The sequence below is a fragment of the Marmota flaviventris genome, chromosome 8 (assembly GCF_047511675.1).
Source record: "Marmota flaviventris isolate mMarFla1 chromosome 8, mMarFla1.hap1, whole genome shotgun sequence".
NCBI lineage: Eukaryota > Metazoa > Chordata > Mammalia > Rodentia > Sciuridae > Marmota > Marmota flaviventris.
The window spans coordinates 119,748,157-119,774,738 of NC_092505.1; the positions used below are offsets into that span (position 1 = coordinate 119,748,157).

Here is a 26,582-nt window from a genome sequence, read left to right on the forward strand (position 1 = left end):
TGCTCTGGGTTTTTGTTTTTTTTTTTTTGGGGGGGGGGCTTGTTTTTGTTTTGTTTTCTGGTACTGGGGATTAAACTCAAGTCCACTTATACACTGAGCCACATCCCCAGCCCTTTTTTATATTTTATTTAGAGACAGGGTCTCACTGAGTTGCTTAGGGCCTCCCTAAATTGCTGAGGCTGACTTTGAACTCATGATCCTCCTGTCTCAGCCTCCCAAGCCACTGGGATTACAAGTGTGCACCACAGCACCCGGCTCGGTGTGACCTCCAGATAAAGCATTTGGCTAAAAAAAAAAAGTAATTGTGTTAGTAAATTGTAAAGATAAAAGCAATTGAAAAGAAAATGAAGCGTGCAAGGTGCTTATTTTCTCTTTGGGGTTTTCCTAATAGGTTTGCGAGGAGCGATCGCGTTTGCCTTAGCTATTAGGAACACGGAATCTCAGCCCAAACAGATGATGTTCACCACCACGCTGCTCCTGGTGTTCTTCACTGTCTGGGTGTTTGGAGGAGGAACGACGCCCATGCTGACCTGGCTTCAGATCAGGTAAGTGGTACTGTTAGCCAAAGAGGTCACCCTGCCCCATGGTTGTGCTATTCAGTTTCTGGTACTGCAGAATGATGGACAGTGGTAGATCTGGATCTCTTCCTAGAGTCAAGCTGACCTTCACTCTCCAGGTGAACCAGTGTGACCCAGCACCAACCAAACTGACTTTTCCAAGAGTGCTAGAAATCCTAGAATGGTGTCTACTTACAATGTGTTCCTAGGCATGGGTTTATTCATCTACTAGTTCTTCCACTCCACAGTATTAGAGTACAATGTGATATGTGATGGAATTTCCAAAGAGAAAGTAAGACATGGGTCTTGTCTTCCAGATAGTCTAGTAGGATTATTACAGAAAAATCAGTGATACCAAGGAGAATTCCTCGCAGCACTTAAGATAGAAATAGGGATATGGGAACCCTTGAGTATATTTGGTTGGAGAGACATATGTTTAGCCAAAGGGGTGCTACAGACAGAAGCCAGATACTTTCTCACAGGAAAAAGAGGTCAAGTTTGCAGTCAGGAACCAGGCAGTAGTCACTGGCTGGAAGCTGATTTCTAGAAACCTGAAGCATACAGGTGGCAGACACATAGACAAAAACGAATAGCTGGAACAATGGGCAAAACTATTAGAAGATGTTCATGTCTTTATGTAAATGTTTCTGTGACCTGGGTCCTCATTTTCATTCCCTAGAAGGTAAAGTAGTGTAGGCAAATCACAGGTAATTTCTCTAATCCCTACATCTTGAATGTCATTCAGTCCCTCCCTGGATTCCATCCATTCTCTAAGGCAAATTCCTGTCTATCACAGCTGACAGGAAAAGGTCCATCTAACTGGAAAAGGACTTTCAAGAAGATTCTTACAGATGAGTCCTCTCTTACAGTTGCCTGACATATCATAGGATTGAGTAAGTAATTGATGAAAAAATTAGAAGAGTATAATCACAAACATAAATGCTGTTGTTAAGCATTTACTGATAAACTTTTTTATCCATTTGACAAAGAGAAAGCAGAAGCAGGCCTCATACGTTGAGAGGAAGAAAGCTTGTGCTTAAATCAGGCCAAGTAGCTATGCATTAAACCAAATTCAAGGGGGAAAAAAAGACCTCTCAAAGTACTGTGAATATTGCTAAACACATAAAAGGGCTTTGACTAAAGGTGAATAGAGAGTGTTTTGAAAGGCTTGTTGAATTATTTTCTAGTCATATAAATGTGGTCTGCAATTCCTTTCACAGTGGTGGTTACCTGTGGGCGCCTATGGATGAGTACACATATTACATTAAACTCTACAGCCCTGGATCCCCTGGAAATTGTTACTTAGATAGTGGTGAGCTGGGTTTCTAGGAAATAAATTCAGGAGGCTGGATCCATGCATGAAAAATGAGGGTGTGGAAAGCAAAGGATAAAGGATGCCAGTGCCCACAAGATAAAAGTCTTAAAATACTCCATCAGGTAAATCTAGAATATCTAGAACACAAGGTCACAATGGCAAGGTTTTCTTAAAGTATTCAATTGCAACTTGCTTTCTGTTGTTTCTGTCTTTACCCTGTAGAAATTGCAAATCAAAAAGTCATGTGTTTTATCCTAAAGTATGTACCTGACTCTTCTCTATACCTTCCAAAGACCTCAGTGGAGACTTCCAATAGGTGTTGTGACTTACAAGGTCTCATGAACTGGGTTCCACAGGGAGAGGGAAGTATAATAAGGGCCTTCAAGATGTCAGGACAGCTATCCAGATTATAAGACAGATTCTGATAATAAAGGATAGTGATGTAACTGGAGGTCAACCTAGGCCAGTATTATTTGGGCTTGGTGGAGATACAGCATGGGATTACAGGTCATGGACATGCCCCAGTGGGATTGGTTCCCAAAGACTTGATTAATTTAACCCCCATACAGGAAGGGAGAAGGGTAATGGTGGGACTGGATGTATTAGGGAAAGAAGTCAATAGGGCTCCAGTCTAGTGGACAAGATGGTAATCTCAGCTGAGAAATAGAGTGTAAATCTGAAATCAGGGCATAAACCCAGTCAGAAAGGCCAGAGACCCATCTACAAGGATGTCAAAGAGAGAAAACTAAAGTTCATTGATACAGAGAAACCCTGGAAGTCAATTCAGGCAGATAGGGTACAAAGCAGCAAGAGTAGGACCAGTGGCTTCTCAAACTTGGGTAAGCACAAGAAGCACCTAGAGGGCTCATTAAAACTCACATTGCTGGGCCCCTACTCAAGTTTCTGATCCCCTAGATCTAAGTCAAGGTCTGAGAATTTGCATTTCTACCACAGTCCAGGAAATGCTGGTGCTGCTGGTCCCAGGCCCACACTTTGAGAACTGCTGGTTTAGAATTCCTATCCCTGGTGGAGATGGAGCTGATATTAGATACTGACAGATTTGGCTAGGGTTGCACAGGACCCCTGAGGCCGTGCACCTAAAACAGAAGGAGGCAGAGGCTCTCCAAGGAGGAAGAGTCACTGTGCATTGATGAATGGGGGGAAATAATCAAATAAACATTAAGGAACAGGACCATAAGTTAGGATTTAAGCAAGCACATACACATATACATGACATGAATTTGATCCTACTATGTTCTAGTGATACCATCTATGCTCCACTTCCCTGTTCTGGTTTGTAATGTTATCAAAGATATTCTCAGTTCCATATGGCTTTAAATTTGCAGCTGTCCATCATTTGACTACATTTAGCAAGGCTTCGCTTGTTTACTGAGCTCTATCTCATTAACCAACTTTCATGTCAGTCTCTTTCCATAAAATGCCAGAATGTAAGTATATCGCAATTTTAATAAAATGACAGAAATCAGGAAGCTTACGGGGGAGGTAATGCAAATGTGATATTGAATAAGAACAAACATCCTTGCTTGGAAGGCGATTTGTTTGCATGTGTTACGTGGCCTTCCGTTCTTGAGTCTACAATTTTTTTCTCTCTCTCTCTTAAATCATCAGGCAGGTACTTGAGTTGTTTTTTTCATCCCTTATAAAATTTTCCATTCAGTCACAAACTACCACAGTAGGATGCAAGTAAAATGTTTTATATAAGGTAAAAATTGGTGGTATTAATATAAATTGTACTTTGATGTGAATGACTTTAAAACAGCAATGATCCTGTGTTTAAAGAAACTCTTAATGATCTTTAGATATGAAATACATTCTCCACGATTAAGTCTGGTCCTGAGCATCAGTCAAGTTTCTTGTCTTGAAGCCACTTAATTTTCTTTTAAAATTTCTCTTATATTTTAAATTTTCTCTTTGGTACCATATTAGAAATAAGTCAGATATTTGTTTCTCAAAATTCTAGAGAGAAAGAAAACACTTCTCCAGCATTATTTTGGAGGTTTTCATGTCGAGGAAATCCGTGTGGTGACTTGATTAGAGTGTGGAATACATTAATACTGGCCATGAGGAAAACCCAACTCACGGTCTCCAAGGACCAGCTCTGCTGTTAGGCAGGAAACTAAAGCGATCCAAAGTGGCAAGCTTTCCCCGCAGAGCTCAGTCAACAGGATTATCAAGCAAATGATCACACATGCTTACACATCAACATCAAAGACCAAGGAGGTGGCACTCTCTGGCAGTGGCACCCAATAATTAAGGTTGGGATGGTAACGCCATGCTTGGTTTGGGGTAGGGCGCCTCGTGGAGCTAACAAGCTTTCAGCAAACAGTCCATGAGAACAGAGCCCATACCACAGGCAAACCCCTCCTGGGTTCCCCTAGATAAGGTGTTGGACCCAGCTCTTCAATATATATACACCAAAACACAGTGTGCCTCGACTAATGACTGTATGGCCTCCAGACTGTGACCTCTAAACACTAGTAACTATCGAACAAAAGTAGCCAGCATTCAAGAGTCACTATTCTGTCCTGGATCCTAGAGAGCAAAGTGCCAGGCACAGTGGCTGGTGTCTTGCCTCTGCTCTGTAAAGCAGGAATAATAATAGTAGCTACCCCACAGGGTGGATGAGGCCTAGCAAGTGGCCACACTGTAGGGCTGCAGAGCCAGACTCCAGCTCAAACAGCCCAAGCCTAGAGCCTGTGTCCTGATTAGTGCACTCTTCTGCCCCCTGACTAAATGAGCTTATCCTGGAGGCTTGCAATGTACCTTGATTAACATATTCTCTAGGGGAAAAAAAGACATGTGCTTTTATAACCAAGACAGGCCTGTTAAAAACAAACACAGGAAATCTTCATCCATCATCAGGACTGGACAGACTTGCTCATGCAGTGCAGAAATTCTTCGGTATCGTCTTTCTCTTTGACTTGGAACTGTTAAAGGTAAATGAAGCCAACTCTAGAGGAGACAGTGGGGACATTTGTCTTCCTTAATTATATGAATTTATAATTATAGGAACTGAAGGAACTTGTCACCTTCATCTCCACCCCATTCAGATCCCAAGCCTTTCTGCTGTCAGGGTTCTTTCCCAAATCAACCTAAAAAAAGTTTGCAAACTCCAGCCTGTGTCCATTGCAGACTGAAAAACTTCTAGATAGTGCAGTGCCTCCAGTATCAATATTTTAGTTAAATATTTAAATTCTATTTTTGGTTTATGACCAAAAGCCATCCTAGAATGCTTTCTTTATTAGTTATACCCACTAGCTGCAAAGCTTTAAAATAACACTCATCCTAGGAATGTACACAAAGATAAAGAGAGAATTCTCCTTGGTAATATTCTTGAATCTTGTAGCAGAGTTAAACACACTTGCTTATATGCAGACTTCTTTTATTACTGAGGTAAGGACCTATCAATTTAATATAATGGAGAGATACATATAGTCAAGTTCCATTGATAGCTGTCTTCTATTTGGGTTCCTTTCTAGAACCCAAATTTGCATGCATGTTTAATATTTTTAATTAGTTTATTAATGTAGTAAATAAGTGCATACACTCTGGAGTTAGGATATGTGAGTTCCAACCCACCTCTGTTTCTTACTACCTATGGAACTGCACATGGTAAATCCAGCTTTTGTAAGCCTCAACTTTATTATTTATATAATTGGAGTAATAATAATAATAACAATAATAATACCTCTTTAAAATTTATAAGTATTAATTATTGAAGGTATGAGGAACTTACAGTTTAAAGTAAATGCCCAACAAATATTGCTATAATAGCCAAAAGACTCTTATATACCCCTTTCAGATCCAAACATTCTTATTATTGCTTATGTCACTTATACATACACATAAAGTATTAATTAATTACATAGAAAACCAAACAAAAATAGTCTCTGGAGAATTTAATTCCTTTTGTGTAATAACTAGGTCCATCAATTTCATAGACAACTCCTACTTCTTGTGCATTCAAAATGATAACTTCTTAAAAATTCTCACAAAAAGAATTGCATGTATCCAGCAGCTTAAAATGATTCTTTCTAGAATATGCTTCTATTTCCTTCTCCACATAACAATCTTTGCTTTGGAACTTTTCAGACATTTAATTTGCATCATTTCATCACTTTGTATTGATTTTCATAACTTGTATTGATTTTGTACCAATTTATATACTTCGTGTCTCTATGTTTCAATTGGTAGACCTGAGAAATATGCTCTCATGAAACATGGAAAACTGATTTACTCATTTGAAGTAGAATCATACTTTATATTCCCTACTTGCTACTCCCCCTTTAAAATTATGCTCTGTTTTCTTTATTTTCTTCTACAATGTCTCATAAATCCAAATATTTATTACTCGAATCAATCTAGTTTGACATATTACATTAGTAATATTGGCTAACTGTAGTAAACTTTTGTTGTCCTAAATTATTAAGGCTTTATAACAAGTTTTGTGAATTAGCAGCTCCTAAATTAGCTCCCAATGCCATCTGGGTTCTTTAAGCTGCCTTCTTTCTGGATACAGAACCTCTCAGCTCCAGAAATAACAGTCTTTCTCTCCACAATTGCCAGGAGCTATATTGTTATTTACCTTCTCTGAACATTTTCCTGTGAACAACAATATCAATAAACTTCACCCATTGGGTCACCAATGGTTGACAATGGTCATTCTGTTCTATTGATGAGAATGTATTAGCCTGTTATCATAAAATACAATCCAATATATAGTTGCTTTACTTCAAGTAATCATTATATTTCTTTAATATGATTATTTTTTAGTTATAGATGGACACAATCCTTTATTTATTTATGTGGTGCTAAGGATTAAACCCAGTGCTTCACCTGTGCCTGGCAAGTGCTCTACCACTGAGCCACAACCCAGTCCCTGTTTCTTTACATATAGATGAAGTCTGGAAGAAAAGTGATTTTGACTGTAGCAAATGGAGCAGGTTATTCAAAGGGTGGCAGAGTGGGTTCTAGTTCTGGCCAGGATGGAACATGCATACTTCACCCTCATCTTTTCCACTGAATTCAACCAAAAGCCCTGGGCCAAAGACATGTAGCAGTTCATTGGGACTCTAAAAAGCAAATGGTAGCAGACATATTGGGGAAGGGTGGCTGGAACCAGAATTCAGAGAGAGTACTGTTGAACCTGCAGTGAGTTTTCCACATTTTCTTCTCTCTGGAATCTCTTGACCTGGATTGCAAAGAACAGAACAAGGAAGGAAGGATGGAAGGAGGGAAGGAGGGAAGGAAGGAAGGAGGGAAGGAAGGAAGGAAGGAAGGAAGGAAGGAAGGAAGGAAGGAAGGAAGGAAGGAAGTGGGGGGGCCAGGCCATGAACAGAAATTCTGTTTCTGGTATCGGGAAGAGAAAAAAAAGAAATTCATGGGTCAGATGAGTGATGAAATTCCCTGGATTAGTTGTTGTATCTTTCATTCTGTCTCACTCCAATACCAGGCAATCATGGGACAGCAGGTGACAGCAGCAGAATAGTAGAATGATTTTATTTTTTTAACCATCAAGTTGCTCTTTAAAAACATATCCATGGAATTTCTTCATATGGTAGGGAAATGACATTAGAGAAGATGTTGGAGCAACAAAAATGAAGGAAAGGCAGCAGAAAAGGTATAAATATCTATTTACTATGATAAACACTTCTCCTTTTAGTACTCTTAAAACATATATGATTGTTGAAAGAAATTTTTTAAGTTTATATTATGGGGAAGTGAGTAAAGAGGCTTTCCTGTAAGGTGATTAAATTTTATACATTCTATTTGAAGTAGTGAAAAATTAGCTGAAAATTTACATATTTATATTGTAATTTCTAGATTAACCACTAAATATAAAAATGAGATGTATTCAAAAGTCTGGCATATACATATGATATATATATATATATATATATATATATATATATATATATTATATGGAATACAAAACAAATACAAATTATAACAAATTTATATTATATATAATATATATGTATACATATTGTACATATATACATATATTTAATATATATGTATCATATATATAGAATATATATGGAATACAAAACAAATTCAAATTATAACCCAAGAAGGCAGTAAACCAGGAAAAAACGCCAGAGGGAATAAACAGAAAACAAGTAATAAGATGGTAGATCTAAATCCAAACATACCATTTATTACATTAAATTTAAATCACATAAATATAACAATTGAATGAAAGAGATGGTCAAATTGTATAAAAAATAAGACTCAGCTACATGCTGTCCATAAGAAACATGTTGTAAATATAATGATATATGTAGATTAAATGTAAAAGAATGAGAAAAGTTATACCATGCAGACACTATTTCACCTGAGGCCGGAGTGGCCATATTATTCTCAGACAAAATAGTCTTCAGAGCAAGAAAATTTCCCAGAGATAAAGAGGACATTGTGTAGAAATTAAATAGTTCATTTAACAAAATAATATGACTGTAGAAAACGGGAATGCACTTAACAACACAGCTTTAAAACACAAGCAAAAAAAAGAAATAGACACATCCATACTTACATTTGGGAACTTAATACTCCTGCCTGAATAATTAATCTAACAAGTAAACAGAAAATCAGAAGGACATGGAGCAACTAAACAACACCAATAACCAACTGGATTTAATTGACGTGTGGAACACTCTACCAAGAGCAGCATGAACGAGTCCTATTGTAAGTCATCAACAAACTTTATCAAATTAAGGAGGACTGATAGCGTAGAGTATGTGTTCTCTGACCATAATGAAATTATACTCCAAATAGAGATCATAAAAAATGACTGGAGAATCTCCAAATATTTAGAAATTAAATAGCACAGTTCTAAACAACCTGAAAGTCAATGATGAAATCTCAGGGGAAATTAGGAAATATTTCAAAGTAAAGGACAATGAAAATATAACATATCAAAATTTGTGTGACACAGTTAAATCAGTGTTCAGAAAGATATTTATAGTTCTAAATGCTTATTTTAGAAAAAGAAGGATAATAACAAAACTTACTAAATGATTCAGCCTTCCCTTTCCTGAGCATTTACCCATGAAATGAGGGTAATCCATGCTACCTATTACTGAAAATTAAATATGTAAACATGAAGTGAGAAAATACATATTAACATCCTTTGAGCAGTGCCCAGCACTCATTATATAATTGTATTTTACTTATAGTTTTTATTTTAAAATGTTGGATGAACCTTATTAATAACCTTTTAGCACATGCTGCGATAATCATATTGTTTTTCCTCTTTGTCAATATGATGAAATATATTGATGTCTTGATATTGAAGTATCCTTACATTCTCAGGCTAGCTATTTTGCCCTAAAAATTTGTGTCTGTAATAACAATAGCTGAGAGTAGACTGTACTCTTCTTTTTTGGGGTGGGGGCACTGTCTTTAATGGGTTTAGATTTTATTAAGGCTGTGCTATACTCATAACATGAATTAAAGACTTTTCCATTTTTTCACGGTCTGAAAGAGCATAGCATGAAATGATCTGATCTTTAGAAGCTGATAGAAGTCAGCTGAAACCCTAAGCTCCTCATTTTTAATGTAGGAAAATTGTCATTGTGGAGCTCAGGAATGGCCACGTGTTGGCAATTTCATATGGTTCAACTTAATAGTAAAATGAATATCCACGTACCCTTCCCCTGGTTTTACCTATTGTCAATAATTTGCCTATTTTGTTCTTTTCACCTTTCTCTTTCAGATAGATAGATGATAGATAGATAGATAGATAGATAGATAGATAGATAGATAGATAGATAGAGATAGACATAGAGATAGGGATATACAGATGTATACACACACATATATACATAAACTTTAAATATATTTATATTTATATGTAAATTTGTGGGATTGTTTTGCTGCTGGTACTATTGTTGACATGCAGTGCTAGGGATCAAACCTAGGGCCTTGCACATACATGCTAGACAAGTACTCTACTACTAAGCTATACCACCAGCCCTGTATTTATTTATTTCTTTTTCATTAAACCATTTGAATAAGAACAGACTTATCTAAATACAGAAGCATACATTTTCTAAGGATAAGGACATTCTCTTAGAAATCAAAAATGCCATTGCTATACCTAAAAAAAATTTAAAACAACATTATTATGATACCATTGCTATACCTACAAAATACATATTCAAATTTCTTAGTTACTACAAAAAATTCAGGTTGAAACTTTTTTCAGCAAAAATACTCATTGATAGTGTTTTGTGCTTAATAATGCGTGTTTCCTGTGTTGCTTGCTTGTTTTGGTGCTGGGGGTTATATCCTATATGAGCAGGCACATGCTGAGGGCTGTCCTGCTAGCGGCCACATACCACTGTGGGTGCTCCACTATCCATTCACACAGTTACATTGGCAGCTCCACTGTAAAGGTATATACTTTTGCATTTATAATTTATTTTCAATCTTTGGGATGATATTCAAGCTGTAGAGAACATCCTTTGTCCAATAATCTTCTACTCACTGTTTGAACAGCCATTGATGATCCTCACTGGATTAAACTATTGCATTTGGGATTATTCCATTTTGATATCTCCCTGATAGTCTTTTTTAATTTTTTTTTTTTAGTTTTAGGTGGACACAATATCTTTATTTTATTTTTATATGGTGCTGAGGATCGAACCCAGTGCCTCACGCACGCCAGGTGAGCACGCCACCACTTGAGCCACATCCCCAGCCCCCTGATAGATAGTCTTTTAAAGAGAGTTTCTTAATTGCTAAATGATTACAATGTTAACCACCTTTTTATTATTTATTTCCAATTTGTTGAATTATCAGAATGTAACCTGTGATCGTTCTACTTTTTCAAAAATAAGATTTTCTTTGTGACCAAGAGGATAACTAATCTGGGTGGATGGATGTCCCCCAGACATGATAAATGTGTTATTTGCTATTTTCAAGAAGACAGTTCTACACATATATATTGAGTTTCTTGATTATATACTCAAATTCTCTATATCTTTATATTTTTGCAAGATGTGTCAGATTCTGAAAGAATTAACATTCTTGGGATTTAACCACTATAATTTTTGTTATCAAAGTTTTAAACTTATGTAGCATTAATTATATTATTATATATGACTATTAATAATGATATACATGTATACTTGGGTGCTAAGAGCCATAGCCGAGTCCGAATGACGCATGGCATTTTTGCCAGAATGGAGTGGTTGAGAGGCCAGCAAGCCATTGAGATGATAATGGTTATGTTAAGCTGTGTATTCAATTGTATATTGGACCCCTGCTGTCCGCCTCGGCCTGCTACTTTGGAGTTCTAGCGGGATTCCCGGAGAGTTCCCATTGGTTGGGGAAGTGCCTTTCTGGTTGGTGTGTGGTGTTCCTGGAGAAGGCGTGTGCATGGCGTTCTCTGGAGTGCGGAGAATAAAGGAGTTCCTGTTTTGAACCTACAAGGCTGTGTGGCTGGCTGCTCGGTTATTTTGTGCCCAGCCAGACTGTGGCACTTGGCTGGTGTGTTTATGTGGTAGATCATTTCATCACAATTAGAAAATCTTCAAATTCACCTTTGCCTTTGACTGACATGTCTTACTCATCCCAGAAATGAAATTTAAAATGATCGCATCTTCTGCACACATTCATGTCCCTCTTTTATCTTCTAGCCTTGGTTATGTGAAATCCTAAAATAAGGAGAGAAAGCAATATTAAAAAGTCATTTTTATAAGTACTAGGCAGTGGGGACTTTCTCTCTTTGTCTCTATTTTATTTTATTTTTTCATGAGCAATGAGCTAGTTTTGCTTGAAAAAAAAATTTCACTATTTAAATCAATATCATATAATTCCCTGGAATTCTTAACTCTTGTCAGAAGATAAAGTCTTATTTTTCAATCTGTTAAAATCTTTTACCTGCTACTCTGAATTTTAAACCTAAATGAAACTGTTTAAGAAAAATTACTGTGCAAAATCCAAGGAACTATAATAAAACACGTATTTTGCATCTACCCTAAAGATCAATTGCATAGCCAAAATATGGAATTTTAACTGGAACTTTTAAAATTAAATGTTGGGTTCTGCCACACAGAATCATATTGAAGAAATTGCTTAAGACAAGGAACTGCCCATTAGAGGCAAGATATGCTTTAATATAGATTTTGTTGTACTCAGTGCAAATATCTGATTTGCAAAAACGCAAAAGAAATATTTAGAACATCAGCATTCTCTCTCTCTCTCTCTCTCTCTCTCTCTCTCTCTCTCTCTCTCTCTCCCCCTCCCTCCCTCCCTCCCTCCCTCTCTCTCTTTCACTGAAGATGAACCCAGAGCTAGGCAAGTGCCTCCCCCTGAGCCACATCCCCAGTCCTCTTCTTTTTGAAACCCCTTTCTTGGTGCCAAATTTGCAGTCTAGAGTGGCCAGTCATGAAGCTGCATCTGTGTTTAGAGATGATTCAAAACTCACGTCTAACCATTTGCTTCTCAAAGGCCCTGGAAGCAATTGAATTCTGTGGAATTCAATTCAGACATCAGGGGTCACCTCCTGTCCCCTCTCTCCTCCTTGGGCACAGTATCCACACAGGAGTCCCTACCAGGCAAACTATCCTCTTTTGAAATCCAGTGCTGCGATGCCAGCCAGCTATGGGTTGGGTCGCCCCCTCTGAGGGCCATGGCAGCCCACTCTGGGGTCCTCGAGAGGGCCCTCTGGCTGTTCTGCCTCTGCTGCAGCCTGTGTCCTTATGCCTCGAGGTTTATTCCTATTTAGTGATCAAAATCATCCCACCCTTTTCTTTTTTAAATTTACTGTCACCATGAGTCTGTCCATTTTTGTATGGGGCCTCTGTCGTTTCAGTGGGATTCTCACAGAGGGGAGGTATATACATTTGAAATAGGAAACTTAATTGTGTGTTTCATTAACCAATACCAGGCATTTGAGCAAGGGTTTAATTTTTGTGAGTATTCAAATAATGAAAGCTTGTTTCCTAAAATTAGAAAACTAAAAAATTATTGTAAGAAATAAAATTCACCTGAAGTTGTTTCACACAGAGATAATTACTGCCAGCACTTTAGTACATTTTTCTAAAGCCTTTTTTTTTTCTTGGCAAATCATTTTTTACTAAATTCAGATATTCTGTTTTTTTACTTAACAATATAGCATGATCACTTTCCAGTTTTATTTAGCTATCCCTTGAGATTATGTTTTCAAGGACTGAATAACAAACACACATGAATATACCTAAATTGCTTATTTAAATTGGTGCTAAAATACAGTAGGCTAGAATGATGTTAGACAATTATGAATGATATTGTGATTATTACATTTTTATACAAAGGTTTTGGAATCTCTGTTTATTTTCTTAGGAGAGATTCCTAAAAGTGGGATCGGCAAATCGAAGGACACCATACTTTGAAAGTTCAAAATACATTTTGCCACAATTGTTTTTCCAATGAGGTTGAGTTAATTTAACTACCAGCCACATAATCTGTTCTTTCCTTGGCGATTTCCCAAACTGCTTCTTATTGGCCTTGTATGCCTGTGTGTTTCTGCAAGGCCTAACATTGTTTTTAACGCTTTACCCCCAGCTCATTTCTCCCAGGTCTGCAGAAAGATGTTCCTTTTTTTGTCATTCAGTAGAACCTCTTGCTGGTCTCTGTGCTAGTCCTGTCTTTGCTAGGACTTAAATATGGAGAAGGTGTTCCAGGCTCCGCATTTGCTAGCAGACAGGTGTGTGGATGGCCCCTGGCTCCCCTCAGCGCCCATCTGGCTGTTCATCACATCCCTGTCCTGGAGCCATAGCGAGCAATTCCATTTGCAGCATTTAAAACAGAGGCACAAAGGACTTTCTGCTTTCTCCCTGCCTGGCTTCTGGGGCCTGTGACCAATGAGGCACACTCCATTCCGGGCATCTCCACCTGTGGCCTCCAGTTTGCTGATGGGACACACACAGCCTTGGGACAGCGTGCCATTGCAAAAGTCAACCTCCATCTCTTCATCCTTTCCTTTCTTCATTCATATTTATTCAACAAATATTTATTGGACTTCTACTCTGTGCCAGCCAGCACACAGAGCCTAGAATAAAGTAGAGACAGACGTCCACGATTGTGTGGCTTATGCAAACTCCCAACTTCCGTTTCTGCCCTCTGACTTTGCCACAGGTTTTTTGATTGATAGGAGCACATGTTCTCTAAACTGGGGCAGACAGAGGATGTGAACAGTGTGTCTCTGCTGTCTTGCAGACAGACAAGAGTGCTCCATCCCATGAAGGGAAATAGGAGCGAGCACTGGTTGCTTTCTTCACAACAGCTCTGTCTGCCTTCTTGAAGATCCCTATGAGGTTGTAACTCTAGCTTGTCCGTTATTTGGGGTTTCAATGACACTGGAGTTGTTTGCCTTTTCTGGGACTTGAAAAACATTTTAGTAGGAAGTTAGCAGTCACCATTAGGAGGTGCTAACTGGAAACCATTTTGAATAGAAGTCACACAGAGAATTTGCAAACCACAATTTGCCCTAGAATTTTCCCCACAAGGTGAACTTGGAGGCAATGATTTTCAGAGAGAGAATTTCTCTGTTGGCAATAATAGAAACACAAAACTATGGGAGTAAATTTGTTTTGTAAACCTAATGATGCTATAGTATAGTTTTATTTTTTTTTACTTGTTTCACTTAATATTTCTACCTTCAATCCTCATCACAAATATTCAGCGAGGATTTTTTTTTTCTCAGTTGCTGAGCCGAATCCTCAGTCTATTTAACTCAGTTGGAAGCCAAGGTGAAATGGAAATCTGGCTTGTGTTTACATCTCCACATAAATTTCTCATTTGGGTTGTACAGAGTGAACCATAGCTTCCAATTCATGCTATAAAAAATAACATGATTCTGGCTTCCTCCAAGTGTTATTTCCAAGAGGTGGGACCCCAGTGGCATAAGGAGGTAGTTTGTGTCCCACATCCTCTGCAAGCAGGAAGGTAGAATTTTGTTGCTCATGGCATCAACATATGTGTTTCTTAGACTCACTTGGTCACACAAGCATCCCTCCTTCAACTACACATGCATGTGAGTCCACACACACAAGTGTGCCATGCAGACATCTCATGCCATCTTGAAATGCTGTTCAGACATTTCACACTTCTCCTCAGTATGGGCTTTTCTCTCTCCCAAGACAGCCTCCCCCCCTCCTTACCTGGGTGGCTCCTGTTTCTCCTTCATGCCTCCAACTAAGTGTCGGATATCTCCTCTGAAAACCCTTCTCTCAGAAGCATCCTCATGCTCCAGTTAGAATAGGTTTTTTCCTGCTTTGTGCACCCACCCACACCCCGACACCTCCCTTCCTGCAGATCACAGGCCCCAGAGGGAATTCAGGGTACACTTGTACACCTGGATGGCAGCTCTCCACTGGAGACCCTGGGACCCCTGAGAGCGAGGGAAGGGCTGGTCCTCTTGCCTCAGCTCTTCACACAGGCCTGGGAGGCAACAGGCACTCAGCTTCTTGAGGCTGTCCATGGATCATCCTGACGTTCCCAGGCCCATTCGCTCTCCCACTCTACTGGACAACAAATCCTACCTCTTCTTCTCTCCTCGGGCGCTCATCTCTTCTTCCCCAGTTTGCTCTTTAAGCTGGTGATCTTCCCAATTCACTAAGAGGATGGAAGCCATCAAAATGATTCCACACACTGCCCCCGATGAATACGTGCCTCCCTGCATCCGTGCCCTTCAACTCCACCTTCCATCTGACTTGCAGTAGACAGATTGGCCTTGCCCCAGTGAAGGCCAGCCTTCCATCAGTGAGTTAGTCACAGCCTCTCACTTACTGGAACACATCAGTCCAACATCTGTCTGTCTTCTCTCTTATGTCCTCATTTTGTCCTCTTCATTAATTTGAAAACCTGGCTTAATTACTTTCATCTTAACGAAATTAAAAATGATCTTTTATCCACAAGTGCACATACATGTGAGTCCAGCCACATGCTTTCTTTCTCCAGCCACACCCCTATCCATTGTCTCTTGTCCTTTATAGCAAAATCCCTCAGAAGATATCTACAAATCTCTTCTCACTCTATGTTGAACCTATTCTTATCAGTCAATGGTGCATCATCCCACCCAAGCTGTTCTTATTTGTATTTATACTCCCCTCCATGGTGATAAATCCAATGATCTAGCTCACTTTTCATTTTTATTAGACTATCACCCACATTAAACAAAATTGATTTTTCTTGTTTGAAATATTCTCTTCACTTGGATCCTGGGACATACTCCACTTAGCTTTCTTAATACCTCCCTGTTTGCTTCTTGGCCAGTGTATAAGTCAACTTTTGCTGCGGAAACAACTAGCCCTAATATCTCAATGGTTTCCAATCACATAGACACCTTTCTTATTGGAGTTATAAAAGACTTGTGGCCACCTATATGTCTGCCTGACACCACTGGGCTCATCTGTGTCTCACCTTTGCTGGACTCCATTGGGGCTCTGTGCCAACTGTGCCTAGGGAAAAGGATCAGTGCCATTGGCAGTGTGCTGTTCTCTCCTGGCAGAGGATGGGAACAAAAGGATGGAGATACCCAAAGTTTCTAAGAGCTTCTGCTCTCCAACTGCAGAGGGAGAGTCACAGTTTGGGCAGTTGCTATCTTCTTACCAAGAACGTATCCAAGGGGTGTTTCCTATTGGTTGATCTGTGTGATATAATGGAACCTATGTGGAGTTGTCCTTGACCCTGTCCTGGAATGTCACCTGGGGGGACAAGATCATGGAAGAGCATACCTGGGGCTGTTCAGTCAAATGTTCAGGGCCCAGGGAACCAAGGGTTAAACAACCCAGGGGTAGGGCGCTTCTGAAGGACCCTCATGAATGTCCACAGGAGCCAACTTTGGTATCTACCATAGCCAAGGGAAATACACCATAGTCACCCAGTCAAAGAAACTTTGTCACCTTCTTACTTCTTCTCCTTCCTTGTCCCCTAGCATTGGAGAAGCCCAGCTATCAAGTAGGAGTGGGGCAGGGAGGAGCTGGAGGAGATAAAGACCCCTCGTAGCAGCAGGCCCCAGTTGGTGGAGGGCACTTGCTTCCAGTGAAATTCAGATGCTGTTATTATTTCATACAACTGAAAACAGCTTTTACTGAACTGAAAGTATTTCTGTGATTACAAGTGACCAGAAGACATTAAAAAAAAAAAAAAAACACTATCATAGAGTAATAAAAAGTCACAGGATCCTATCTCATGGAGGGAGCCTGAAGAAGTAGGTAGGGGTGTATGTATAGTTCTGTTTCAATCCCATGAGCCCCCTGTGCTCCCTGTGCCCCAGGCCCCTCTGCTGTTCCCTGGGCTGATTGCATCTGCCTGGGCCTCGTAATGCTCCCAGGTTGATCACAACTTCTTGGAAACCTGGTGACGTCATTGACATGTTTGACCATGAGACCTCAGGGGCCACAACCTTCGTTTACCATTGGCCGGCCTCACATTTGACCCTGTTTATGTACAGGAAATCTAGGCCTTTGGCCAATTCAGGACCAAAGCATTTTGCAGTTAGAGTGTTGAGGCCCATTTCCTCTTTCATTTATAAACACAGTTGGAGCCGATTCCAAAGTGTCTTTAGGAAGTCAGTAAAAACATTTAGGCATAGCTATGACTGTTTTATGAAATTTCATCTATTGTTTTGACCTCGCTTGTGCTTAAACAAGGAAATAAATGCCCTGGTGTGCCCACAGCGGAGTGGAGGCACGTTCAACCGCGACACCACCCACTTCAAGTCAGGAAACTCTAGCCAGGGATCCATTTCCTACTTTATTAAGCCCAGGAACGCAACTGAGTGTGACTAAGGGTAACTGAGAACTGGGGTCCGTGGAATTTGTTTTCTGGCCAAGAGAACAACAACTCAATCGCTACTGGAGTGAAGTGCAAAATATATTCTTTTGCCTTCGTTAGAGCTATTGTTACTTGTCAAGCCTCGTTGAGACTGTGGGATCAAACTTAAACAGGAGAGCATGAATTCTCACTCTTGGAAACTAAGAGAACCACTGGGAATATTGCCTTCCATTCCCAGTGCTACCCATGCTCCGTGTCTGACCTTGAACACCACAACTTGGGTCCTTTCTTACACTTAGAAGAGAGACTATTGCTCATTAACACTCAATACCAAGCGAATTTTTTAGATGCTCATTTAGACATAGAGTTGGCTACCTCGATCCCTCACCTGGGGGTTTATTTGCTTATCTAGTTCTTCATTTCTTAAAACGGTATCCTTTGCAGAAGCACCTCAGGGTACAAGCAGCACATTAAAACAGTAATTAAAATAGGTAAAACATTACAGAGCAGCAATCAAAGGAGCAGCAAATGAGGCTATGTCTTAAAACACTATTGTGCTGAAAACCTTAAGAAAACAGTTCACCTGGTCCATGGAGCAGGCATGTGGGCACTGTCATGGCTCTGAGAAATGGTAACTGTGGTGCTATGAACTATTTTAAACCTGGCTTCTAAGATGTTATTTCCAACCCTCCCTACCTTGGCCCTACTGTAGGTGTGGCTTGTTTTATAACGCCTCTTAATGTGTCTCTTTAGCCAGAAAGGGTTACGGGGGATTCAAAGGCCTCTTTCTTTCCTGGAGGCTGTAACTAGAGTCCTCAGTTGTACTTTACATGGCTTAAATGGCACATGATCATGCCTAAGTACTGGAACAATCAAAAGACCACAACCCCAGAGAACAGTCTTCCCACTGAGTAGGAAAATCCTTGTCATCTATCCCTAGTTCCCACCCCATCGGGCCTCACAGACTGGCCTGGATTTCCCTCCATGACATTGTGTCTGCTCCCGTTCTGGTGCATGCCCGAGCAAGGGCCTGTTGTTTGCCACTAACTGACTTCACCAGTCCTGTTTGACTTTCTAGTGTTAATAAAGCTGATTTGCGATGTGGGGCTTTAACAGGCTAGAATTTGCGTGGGTAGCAAGCAATCTGCAAAAGCCAATAAAAGTGTGGTTGTCCAGTTTTTAAGCATAAGAGGGCTTGGTGAGTGTTCTGTCATGGGAAGCTGAAAATGTATTGTTTTATTGAAATGGGGGCACCGCTCACTGAGATGCTGCTCCGTAAGGACATTTGGAGTCTTTTCAGAAGTTCTGGAGGAAGCCTGTCTTGTTTGTTTGAAATTGTCCCTTCAAGTACACCTTGGTCTACATCAGTCTTCAAGGGCAGAGTTCCATTTGGCAGGCACCTGACTCTGGCCCTGTCTCTCCCACACCCTCCATGCACTCCTCTTCTAACTAAGCAAACCTTGCATCTGTCATTCTTCCTACCTAAAAGGACCACTCCCTTTGGCTAGCAAACATTCTCCATGCCAGCTAGACTCACAGGCAGTTAAGCATTCCTGTCTCTGTGTCTTGTGTAGGAGCCGACTTCTCCTAAATGCAATTATTCATTTACCCTTTGACTTCATCTGTTAGCCTCTGGGCTTGCCGAAGCAGGGACTGTGCCCCATTTGTTTTGAGGACCCCTGCAAGGCATCTGCAGTAGTATGTTGCTGAGTTTAGGGGTTAAAAAACCTTGGCTGTAAAGTTGGATCTGGATCCTAATTCCACTGCTTTCTGAGCCTCAATTGCCTCATCTGTAAAATGGAGATACCATGATTCTCCCTCAGGCATTCACTTGCTTATTCTTTATTCAACAAATACTGAGAGCCTAAGATTAGGTGTTTCTCTAGGCTCCAAGGATACAGCAGAGAACAAACTATGATCTCATTTTCCTAGAGCTTATACTGTAGTAAGAGTGTAAACAAGAATCTGTGATCCTATATGGTGAGGATCTTAGGTGAGTGTTGGGATAGAAGGTAAAGTAGGGTAAGGTGACAATATGAAGAGGTCTTTTTTTTAGGAAGAAAAATCTTGGGGGGAAAAGTGACTTTTTATCAGAAACTCAAATGAAAGGTCTCAGTAAGGAAGGTTTCAAGCAGAAGAAGGAGCAAGCAGAAAGGCCTTCAAGGAACACAAGAGAGCATGAGAGAATCGAATGAGGGAGATGCAAGGCTGCAGGGGAGACAGGCAGGGCCTCCATTGTGCAAGAGTTTGTTAGGCCAAGGGCTGGCTTTAGCACAAATGTGATGAAGGATTTTAAACAAAGGAGTAACAAGTGACCTGATTCAATAAAATGAAGATTGGCTGGTGGGTGAGTGGCTGGAGAGTGTAGGGTGGATGGGTGGGTGGATGGGTGGGTGGATGGATAGATGGATGGATGGATGGATGGATGGAGAGTGGGTGGATAGATGGATGGGTGGATGGATGGATGAGTGAGTAAATGGATGGACAAGGGTGTAGGGGAGTGGCTGACCTGCTGCTTAGAGGATATTTTAAAGAACATACCACATATGGCCAAATTGAGAGTTCAGGGCTGAGGTTGGGAACTGTGAGAGAAGGGCCACAGAGAGACTGGCATAGAAAAGACAGAAACCACAGCCCATCCAGGCCACAAAATCATCACTTCAGTATAAGTCCACATTGAAAGCTGACAAGGTATTTTTCTGGGGGAAAAATATGCAGATGTTGGCTGACATGAATCTAACAATTGCAGCCTTTGGTTATTCTAAATGCCTGAGAGATGCACATGTTCACCTGCCAAGATGCCTTTGACGGACCCTTGGTTTCTTCATGAAAGTGGACAGACCACTGGCTAACACAGAAATGCCTGTGAACTTGTGTTAAGGTATCCAGCACAGAGGGAATATTAGCAAGCTGCTAAAACCTGAGGCTTTCTGTGAGGGTCACACCTTATTAGCGGGTACGTCCCCCATCTTCCCTGGTATAACTGCACACCCTTTTCACATGACCTAAAATACCCTTTAAAGCTCTAAAAAGGGCCTATTAAGCAGATATTCTACTGCAAACAGGAGAAAGAGATTGGGGGAATAACTGAGAGAAGTTATAGATCATCCCATTTACTGATGACAACCTAGGAGATTGTCAGTGAGTGTTTGCCATCCGAGCAAACAAAAAGTAGGGTCCTAGGAAAATGGGATTTAGGATGAGTGGGTATTGATGGAAGGGAGGAAGGATGGAAAGATGAGAAAGATAAAGGGGAAAAAATCTAAATTAACAAGAAAACATCACACCATAAGGTCCTGGGGAAGGATGAGCCTGACTATGAGCACAAACTTCCTGAAGTCACAAATAGAGCTGGTGTCAGGTCAGAAGATGAAAAAGTCATGTCAGGCTTATTCTAAGGCCTGTTCCCCATAAGCATACTTCACTCAAAGCTATGATCATTCTGGAATTTCTCATCCCAGTATAACACGATGTTCAGTGAAAACCCTGCACCAGGAAGGCAGGCCAGCTCCTCCAGATTTCTACTGCTCGCTTCGTAGACAGCTTCACATGCTCAGTGGGGTGTGTCCCCCACTCTGCCAGTTATAAACAAAAGAGCAACCTCCCAGCACGCACCCAGCATTAGCCCAGAGTGATTAAAGATATCATTAGACTGACTTAAAGGACTTTCTAATTTCCAACCGGAAGGATTTTGAAATTGCTGTGTTCTCAGCACTTGCAAAATCTATAGGTTGGTCTCCCCAGCAGAAGAAAGTCAAATACATTCTCAGCCACATCAGCCAGGGTTCGCCATGTTTTCTGCACTGTTTGCTCCATCTTAGCTGTCTCTTTGAAGCCATCACCACAGTTGGAATGCAGCTGGGGAGAGCTTGCAGGCAGTGCAACGTGGGTCAGCTCATTCAGTGGCTTTGGAACACCCACAAGGTCAGGGACAGACTAGGTTTGGCACCAGGGTGGCCTCTGAGCTCCTGAAGCCATAGGCTGCTATGTACTTAATTTTAGCACCTGGGGGAGGTAAAGAGCCTTAGAAGACCCACCTCTGCCCCAGCTCTCCTGGATTTTCCTTTGTCCCCATGGCCACATATTCCATGAACAGCCTCCTTCCCACCTCCCAGAGCCCTTAACAACCAGCCCAGCTGCCTCCTCTCCAAGCCCAGGTCCCTGTGTTCTCTGCTGCCCCCTTTCTTTCCATTCAGCTAGTATTTATGAGGTGCTGTGGAGAAAAGGGGAGGGGGCGTCCAGGGAAGAAATGCATGGTCCCAGATTTTGGACCCTGAGTAGAAGGACATCGTATATGGGTAAGTCCTGTGAAGCCAGGTGTGATGGGTGACCCACAGTGAGGCCCCTCCAGACCTTTGTTCCCAAAGGATGCTGTCTTCTTGCCCCAGTCCGCTTCTTCCCCGCCCTTCTACATCCTGCTCTGTTGTGGTAACTTCGTGAGCCTTTCCTGATTCCATCACGAACTGAGCCTTTACACTTTAAACTCAGTCCCCCTGGACTCTGAAAGTGTAGTGAGCTCAGCCAGAGGCAGCGCAAGGTCCTGGCTCAGAAGATGGTCATGGAGGTACTAATCCTGGGTTCTGTCCTTCTTAGCTGTGTCACTTCTTTCTGTATCTCTGCTTTACCGTCTTCAAAATGGGGGCAAGAGCATCTATGGCACAGGGCCCTCACGGAGGATCAGTTAGATTAGCTCAGAGGGCGCCTCACCTGTGATAAATGCCTGTACCCATTACACATTCACTCCCAGGCTGTCACTCCCAGCAGGCTGTGTGACTCCCCAAGGCACAGAACCTGCTTCTTTCCTTTGAATCCTCACCACTGAGGCTGGGCACAACACAGACAGGACAAACACTCGAGAATTGAATGTTGGACAAATTGAAAAATTGAACAAATGACAAATCAACAAATGAATGGACATAAAAAACAGCAAAAGCCTTGGGCTCTCAGAGCCAAGACACCTGAGTCTAGCCAGTAGCATGACTGTCACCAGTCAAATAAGACCCTGAATCCTTGTGGGCACCGATTTTCCTGGTTGGGCAGGATATGGCTCTAGTGACAGCGGAAGGGGCTGAAGCACCCTGGGCTGGTGGCTGGAGACAGGGGTCCTGTTCCCGTCAAGAGCCAGATGGCTTGATCCCCAAACTTGATTTCCTCAGCTGTCAAAACAGGCACTAGACAGACCAGAGGGCCCCAAACCATGCCACTCTCTCAGGCTGGGAGCTTTGCAAAGCAGAATATTCAGACTCTTGATGTCACTGGGATGAGGCTGGTAATCCGTGTTCCTTAACCCCAGAACCTTCGGTGCAGTGGACTCCCCCGCAAACCTCTGCTCTGTGAGGGGTGGAAGGGTGGAGGCCAGTAGGCCAGTGCTCTGAGAAGACTGGGCCTCGGCCCCTCCACAGCACATGCAAAAACACACGCACATGTGATAAGCACAGGAGAAATTGCCACCTGCAACTGAGCCATGCCACTTATAAATCGTGATAGGCCTGGTTAATTGTTTTGCCTGTCTAAGCACATTTTGCTTCACCCATTTGTCAAGCCGAAGGAAGGTTGCTTTATAAAAGGGGATTTAATTAAATGTTTTGTCCCAGCCTGGCCTTTCCCTTCTACATCTGCATGAGGCATGTGTCATATTTTCCCTGGAGGCAGGAAAACAATTTAGTGGAAATGAAGGATCCATTGATTTACTATTGAAAAAGGAAATGCCAAGCTAACAACTCCCCTCTATAATTTTCTAGTGACCATAAGAGAGAGCCCAGCCATTTAACTTAAAGACAGCGTGTTCCCGGTACACCTGGCTCTTTGTATCTTTCCGTACCGATTCACGCTGTTATGTTTATAGCCTTGCTCTTGATTGAAATTATTTCACGAACACTCGGAAGAGCTATTTTCTTCCCTGAACAGAATAAATGTTTCTGGTAAGTAAAGTCCTTTGATTGTTTCCACCGCCACTTTGGTGACTGGGGGTGGGGAATCATTCTTCCCCAAGACCCTAGCAGTGGATCACGCCTCCCTGCCGTCATTTAACCATGGGTCTCCCACTGTGGAAAGATTTTAACTTGACCTACTTTCCTGCCTGTTGAGCTGCCTCGGGCCTCAAACGTTCTAGTAGATATCAACTGTTTTCTGGGTTAAAGTCTTAGATTTTTAGCTCAATACTGCGTCCCAGTGCCTCAAAGGAAGCAGGATGCATTCATAGTCTGAGGGAGCTGGTTATGACAGGGCCCTTGCTGGGTGTCCCCTGCCTCCAGCCATCCGGCGGCCACTGATTACCATCTTGGAATCTGAGCCCGTCTGGTGTAGGATCAGGGTGGTTCTGGAAGCACCCTGCTTCATTCTGAGAGGAGGGGGCTTGAGAGTAAACAGAGAAAAAATGAGGGACTGGGAATCAGAAAAACGCCATTGGCCACAGGAATATCATATCCAATCTGTGGGCTTCGGCATCCATTCCAGTGCTAACGATCTGTGATGGATTCCCTCAGACTTTGCTGAGCACCTGCTATGTGACAGCCACCGTGGCCAGGGCAGTAGTGGGAAGCAGAAGCACACAGCCTTCCTGACAAAGTTTGGAAGTGGAGAAAGCAGGAGGAATCTGCCTTCACAAAAGCAAACATGAGATGTCAGTAGGGTGGTCTATACGAGGGAGACACCGTGCAATGCCTCCTATACAGCATCCAGGAGGTGAGGAAGGCCTGCAGGAGAAAGTAGGCTTTCAGTGGATGCCTAAGATAAAGAGGAGTTAGCTAGGAGGAAGAGGGCTTCAGGCAGGTCCACCCTGACGGGGGCAGTGCTAAGGAAGACACCCTGCTCCTCCAGCTGAGGATGCCTGTTTCCCTGGCTGAGCATTTGCCTTCTCTCTCTTGTTGGTCCATTAGGAAATGCACGAGCTGACCTCTGGATGGGAGCCGGTCAGCCGGAATGTACTTACACCTAATTAGCCACCAAATTACAGTCCATGGAGAGGAAACGTTTTATTTTGCTGTTTTGTACCAACAACCAAAGCAGGCACATTTTTGCCATTTCCTCTCCCACCATGCGAGAGGAAGGCAAGGGAGCAGCCTCGCCTCCGCTGATTTCCACAAATCATCTAACCGAATTGGAGGGACTCACTGGAACAAGACAGTAACTCACCTTTCTCAGTTCCTGGCAGGCTGAGCAGGAGCTGGCAGAGGCTGTTTTGCATTTATAGCACTTTCCAGCTGAAGGCCCCAGAGTGCTCTGTGAGCAGTGATGGGCAGCAGGGCCTAGTGCTTAGTCTCCTAATGAATATTCACAGGTGAGGGCCTGGCTCCTTCCCAGCTGGGCTGGCTGAGGAAGGGGCCTTACGTTGTCCCTGACAGAAGGAGGACTGAACCCCAGGCCCCTTCCCAGTCCTCCAGCAGGCTCCCACTTCTCCCGTGCAAGTGGAAGCCACCAACCCTGCTGTGTGCAGAGGTACTATGGGGGCTGACAGGGACTTAGAGCAGGCAAGGGCAGAGAGGGACTAGGGGAAAACAGGAAAGCCAGTCCTGAGATGAGAGGAGGAGGGTGTTATGGTCTGGATATGAGGCGTTCCCAAAAGCTCCCATGCGAGAAAATGCAAGAAGGTTCAGAGGAGAAATGATTGGGTTGTGAGAGTCTTAACCCAATGAATCCCCTTTTAGGGATTAACTGAGTGGTAACTGAAGGCAGGTGGGGTGTGGCTGGAGGAGGTGGGAATTGGGGGCGTGGCTTTGGGGTATATATTTTGTATCTGGTGAGTGAAGTTGCTCTTTCTGCTTCCTGATCATCGTGTGAGCTGCTTCCCTCTGCCACACTCTTTGGTCATGATGTTCTGCCTCACCTTGAGCCCTGAGGAATGGAGCCTGCTGTCCATGAACCGAGACCTCTGAAACCGTGAACCCCCAAATAAACTTTTCTTCCCTAAAATTGTTCTGCTCAGATCTTTTAGTCACAGCAACAAAAAAAAAAGCTGACAAAAACAGAGGGTAAGGAGCAACATGGTGTGGCCTTGGGGTGGGGGGCTGGTTGGTAATAGAGGCACAAACACCAGCCCAACTGACTTATAGGACTGTTGGTGTCTGTGACTTCCCTTTCTATGCTGTTCCTCATGGTCCTACCAGGGGCTCATCTGTCCTTCTAGGAAGCTAAACAATCCTGTTTTGGGTGTCATTGTGTTAACCCCCAGGTGTTCAGGGATTTGAGCAGAATAGAAAGGAGAGTACCCAGGTGCCCTTTAGGACTGAGTGACACCCAAACTAGGGACTCCTGCCATACCTTAGATCCCACCACTGCACCACCCCAGGCTGACATTCCTCTTCTTCCAAAAGCCCTGTCTCCTGAAAAGCTTGGTTTCACTGATTTGCTCTTTCAAGATGTCAGGCAATGTGTTGGATTCCAAATGAAAACATTTTCCCTTGCTCTAACATCTATTTCCAAGTTTTCTGTAATGATTCTACAGTATTTTGGATAGTATACTTTGCCACAGAATTATACCTGGAAGTGGAAATGTGTGAACTATGTGTTTTAAATAGTGTTAGAAAAGTAGACCAATTATTCTCACTTTTTTAAAGCTCTTATTTATTATCAATGCATTTAAGTTGTTCATAATGGTAGGATTTATTATTACAGAGTTGTACATGCACACAATATAACAATGTGATTTGACTGATATCATTTTCAGTATTTCCCCTCCCCCCATTCCTTTCCTCTTCTCTACTGATCTCCCTCTGATTTTCATGAGATACCCCCACCCCCCACACACACACACACCTTTTCCTTTTCCCTCTCTAGCTTCCACATATGAGAGAGAACATACAACCCTTTACTTTCTGAGTTTGGCTTCTTTTGTTTAACATAATGTTCTCCAGTTGCATCCATTTTCCTGCAAAGGACATGATTTCATCCTCCTTAAAGCTCTTACTTTATAACTTTTACTT

At 41.9% G+C, this 26,582-nt stretch overlaps 1 protein-coding gene across 1 annotated transcript in view; it reads left to right on the top strand.

The window, feature by feature from the left end:
• Slc9a9 (solute carrier family 9 member A9) overlaps positions 1–26,582 on the top strand; it is a 537,647-nt gene that overhangs the window by 356,084 nt on the left and 154,981 nt on the right. The window contains exon 12 of the mRNA XM_071615577.1: positions 392–545. Coding sequence (XP_071471678.1) covers positions 392–545 — 154 coding nt within the window. The remainder of the gene's footprint in view (positions 1–391; positions 546–26,582) is intronic.